Source organism: Otolemur garnettii, unplaced genomic scaffold (assembly GCF_000181295.1).
Source record: "Otolemur garnettii isolate 467f Iridium unplaced genomic scaffold, OtoGar3 scaffold00089, whole genome shotgun sequence".
NCBI classification, from domain to species: Eukaryota; Metazoa; Chordata; class Mammalia; order Primates; family Galagidae; genus Otolemur; species Otolemur garnettii.
This window is the reverse complement of record NW_003852484.1, coordinates 263332-268274: the sequence shown is the minus strand read 5'-3', so window position 1 is coordinate 268274 and position 4943 is coordinate 263332. Positions and strand designations below refer to the sequence as shown.

Sequence of the window (4943 nt, the reverse complement as noted above, 5' to 3'; positions counted from 1 at the left end):
GGCTAGGGATTCGAACCCGCCACCTTAGGTGTATGTGGCTGGCGCCTTAGCCACTTGAGCCACAGGCGCCAAGCCCTGAATTAGTTTTTGATAAAGTGTCAGATATGGCTAAAGGTTCATTTCTTTTCTTTTTCCATGTAGATATCCAGTTATTCTAGCACCAGTTATTGAAACTGGACAATAGAAGTGTAGGTCTATTTCTGAATCTTATTCTGTTCCATTGGGCTTTATGCTACTATCCCTTACTATCTTTATAACTGTAATTTTACAGCAAATCTTGAAAGCAGGTAATGATAGGCCTAGTGGGCCTAGGCTAAGACAGAAAGGTATCAGACCTAGGCTATAATGGAAAAATACCAGTTAATTCCTAGCAATTTTTTTTTTTTTGCAGTTTTTGGCTGGGGCTGGGTTTGAACCCACCACCTCCAGTATATGGGGCCGGCGCCCTACTCCTTTGAGCTACAGCTGCCGCCCCCAATTCCTAGCAAATTTCCAGACTGCATGCTTTCAAATAAAATGAAATAAGTCAAGTTCATTCCCAAGATAAATGAGAAAGTAATAATTGATTTCTTGCTTCTAGTTCATTCCCAGTTTCTTGCTTGGCTAACTCCCTGGAAAACAGACCAGGAGGTGCCAACTGTTCCCAGACTGACTTTTAAACAATACCTGGTAGGGAGAATATGGAAAACAAGATGTACAAGGGGAAAATACTAAAACAAAGATGGGGTGCGGTGCCTGTAGCTCAAGTGGCTAGGGTGCCAGACACATACACTGGAGCTGGCGGGTTCAAATCCAGCCTGGGCCCACCAAACAACAATGGCAAGTGCAACAACAAATAATAGCTGGGCGTTTGTGGTAGGTGCCTGTAGTCCCACCTACTTGGGATGCTGAGGCAAGAGAATCGCTTAAGCCCAAGAATTTCAGGTTGCTGTGAGATGTGACTTTACCCAGGGTGACAGCTTGAGACTCTGTCTCAAAACAAACAAATAAACAAACAAACAAAACAAAAAACAAAGATGAATGATGCATGGCTAACTAACAACAAAATTCTGCTTCTGTACAATGCTAGCCTGCTACCCTGCCCAGATGCACCTGGACAGCCTGTGTGCCAACCAGGATGCAGACTAAGCCTCAAAAACCCAACTCCTTAAGCACTCGGGGCTGCTCTCAGAAACCCCATGTTGGGACGCTGAGGCAGTCACCGACCGGCTCTTCAGTAAAAAGACTCTGCTGTAAATTTGGCTTATTTGGCAGTGTGGTCTCTGTGGAACTCCTGGGCACAATAGTAACAATATATTACAGCTTTGTTCTTTGTCAAGACTATTTTGGCTATGTGAGGTCCTTTGAATTTCCATATAAATTTAAAATCAGCTTATTAATATCCATTAAAAAGTAAGTGGACTAGCCAGGCACAGTGGCTCATGCCTATAATCCTAGCACTCTGGGAGGCCAAGATGGGAGGATCCCTTGAGCTTGGGGGCTCCAGACCAGCTTGAGCAAGAATGAGACACTGTCTCTACTAAAAATAGAAAAATCAGCAACAGAGTGAGACTATATTTTAAAAAAAACAAACAAACAAACCTGGGAGCAGTGGCTCATGCCTGTAATCCTAGCAATCTGGTAGGCTGAGGCGGGTGGATCACTTGAGCCTAGGAGTTCAAGACCAGCCTGAGCAAGAATGAGACCCCATCTCTACTAAAAATGAAAAACTGAGGCACGCGGATCACTTGAGCCTAAGAGTTTGAGGGTGCTGTGAACTATAATGTCCCAAGAGTTTGAGGTTGCTATGAGCTATGACGCCAAAGCACTCTACTAAGGGCCAAAAAGTGAGACTCTATCTCAGAAAAATAAAAATAAATAAAAAATTAAAAGTCAGTGGACTTTTGATTGGGACTGTAATTTGGGGAGAATAACCATGTTAACAATAGCGAGTGTTCCAATCTATGAACACGGTCTATCTCTCCACTCACTTAGATCATTTATAATTTTTTCCAGCAATGTTTCACATAGTGTTCAGTGTAGATGTCTTTCACATCTTTTATTAAATTAATACCTAATTATTATGTTTTGATACTATGGGAATTAGAAAACTTTATTTTTTAACTGTTACTAATATGTAAAAACAATTTATTTTTAGATATTTATCTTGTATCCTGCATCCTCATTAAATTCAATGATTATTGCTACAGTATTTTTGGTTGATTCCTTAGGTCTCACTCTGTTGCCCTGGCTAGAGTGCCATGGCGTCAGCCTCGCTCACAGCAACCTCCAACTCCTGGGTTCAAGCAATCCTCCTGGATGCCCTTACCTCAGTGGTTAGCGTATCAGCCCTGTGCACCAGAAGTGGTGGGTTCAAATCTGGCCCAGGCCTACTAAACAAACAAACAAAAAAAGCAATCTTCCTGCCTCAGCTTCCTGAGTAGCTGGGACTACAGGCAGCTATCACAATGCCCTATTAATTTTTCTATTTTTAGCAGAGACAAGGTATCACTCTTGTTCAGGCTGGTCTCAAACTCCTGAGTTCAAGTGATCCACCTGCCTCAGCCTCCCAGGGTACTGAGATTACAGGTATGAGCTACCACACCCAGTTGCTTCTTCCTGATATTTATGCCTCTTATTTAATTTTATTACCTTACTGCACTGAGGAGGACCTCCAGTACAATGTTTACTAGAAGTGGTAAGAGCTGAAAATTGGAAGAAAGCATTAATATTTCACTATTAAGTTCAGGTGTGGTGGCTCGCCCCTGCAATCCTAGCACTGTGGGAAGCTGAGGCGAGTAGATTACTTGAGTTCAGGAATTTGAGACTAGCCTGAGCAAAAGAGAGACTCCGTCTCTACTAAAAATGTAAAAACTAGCTGGAAGTTGTGGCTGGCACCTGTAGTCCTAGCTACTGGGGAGGCTGAGGCAAGAGGATTGTCTGAGCCCAAGACTTTGAGGTTTCTGTGAGCTATGACACCACAGCACTCTATGGAGGGCAACAAAAGCAAGACTCTGTCTCAAAAAAAAAAAAAAAATTTTTTTTTTACTATTAGCTATAAGTTTTAGGCTGAGAAAATTCCCTTTGTTCTTAATTTGATGAGAATTCTTACTAAAAATGGGTGCTAAAATTCATCAAATGCTTTTTCTACATGCATTGACATGAACATACAGACTTTTGTCTTTATTCTGTGTGAATTAGATCAATTTTTTTGAATGTTTAACTAACCTTGCACTTGTAAGATAAATTTAAATCAGATGTATACACAGAGTGTAATACAAATGCCAATAAACTTGATAAGAACAGAAGAACAAAAGAGTGTCACTAACACTTTACTATGGGATTTCACCTCAGGCTTCACATTAGGTTCTCTAGGTACTTACACGTCCATATGATGACCAGCACTCTGCAGTCCATCACCCATTTCTTTTTCTATGGCACTCCATTCACTGGAAGAAAAAGATAAAACTAAAAGCATTATGAATTAGAGCTATGGAGTGTTATCATTAATATCATTTTTAGAAACAGTGTCTCACCCTGTCACTCCAGCTCATTGTAGCCTTTAGCTCCTGAACTCAAATGAAGCATCCTCTTGCCTTAGCTACCAAACTAGCTAGTTTGTTTTTTTCTGTAGAGACAGGGTCTTGCTATATTGCCCAGGCTGGTCTTGAACTCCTAGTCTCAAGCAGTCCTCCACCCTCAGCTTCTCAAAGTGCTAAGATTACAGGTGTGAGCCATGGTGCCCAGCCTGGAATATTACTAAATGTACTCTTCTCAAGCCTCTTTTCTACCTAACTTTTAAATAATGTACCCTCATTTAGATTTATTTTCTGTGACTCTAATTTGCTATGTTCCCCTTTAGTTTAACAACTGAATGTAAGTAAAGTTTTCAAAAGTTGATACCTATCTCTAAGGTTAAGTATTATACAAAACAGATTCTGCATGTAGATACTCTACTAGTTAGGATCCCTATTCATTCATTTATTCATTTATTTATTTATTTTTTGAGAAAGAGCCTCAAGCTGTGCCCCTGGGTAGAGTGCCGTGGCATCACAGCTCACAGTAACCTCCAACTCCTGGGCTCAAGCAAGTCTCCTGCCTCAGCCTCCCAAGTAGCTGGGACCACAGGCACTCACCACAACACATGGCTATTTTTTTTGGTTACAGCCATCATTGTTGTTTGGCGGGCCCGGGCTGGATTTGAACCCACCACCTTAGGTGCATGTGGCTGGCGCCTTAGCTACTTGAGCCACAGGTGCCAAGCCTCAAGCAATCCTCTTGCCTCAGTTTTTCAATAGAGATGAGGGTCTCACTTTTACTCAGGCTTGACTTGAACCTGTGAGCTCAAGCTATCCACCTGCCGTGGCCTCCCAGAGTGCTAGGATTACAGGCATGAGTCACCTTGCCTGGCCAACTGCAAAGCTTTTAAAAAAGTATAGAAGCTGGGTAGTACCTGTGGCTTAGTAAGTAGGGTGCCAGCCCCATATACTGAGGGCAGTGGGTACAAACCTGGCCCCACCAAATTCGAACAAAAAAAATAGCTGGGTATTGTGGTGGGCACCTGTAGTCTCAGCGACTCAGAAGGCTGAGGCAAAAGAATTGCCTAAGCTCAAGAATCGGAGGTTGCTGTGAGCTGTGATGCCATGGCATGGTACTGAGGGCGACAAAGTAAGACTGTCTTTAAAAAAAAGAAAACTAGCCCTACTTGATTCACTTATATTAGAATCTGTAGGGATAGGGCTAATGCATGTATATTTTTAAACATGTACTCTATGGATGGTTCTAATGAACACAACTGATGACACGCAATTGTTCTGATAGCTAACAGAAAAGACAACTGTACAGTACAGGTGCACAAAAAAACTTCAGTAGTAATTTGCACATTGCATAAGAAAGCCTTCTGGAACTACAGACCATTTTGTTGTCATTTCTAGGAAATGCTTCTCAAAGAAATGCTTTTTTTT

The 4943-nt window shown here is 41.8% G+C and overlaps 1 protein-coding gene across 1 annotated transcript in view; it reads right to left on the bottom strand.

Annotated features, from left to right (window-relative positions):
- SNX4 (sorting nexin 4) overlaps positions 1 to 4943 on the bottom strand; it is a 78941-nt gene that overhangs the window by 22008 nt on the left and 51990 nt on the right. The window contains exon 8 of the mRNA XM_023516291.1: positions 3363 to 3428. Within this exon, the coding sequence (XP_023372059.1) occupies positions 3363 to 3428 (66 nt within the window). The remainder of the gene's footprint in view (positions 1 to 3362; positions 3429 to 4943) is intronic.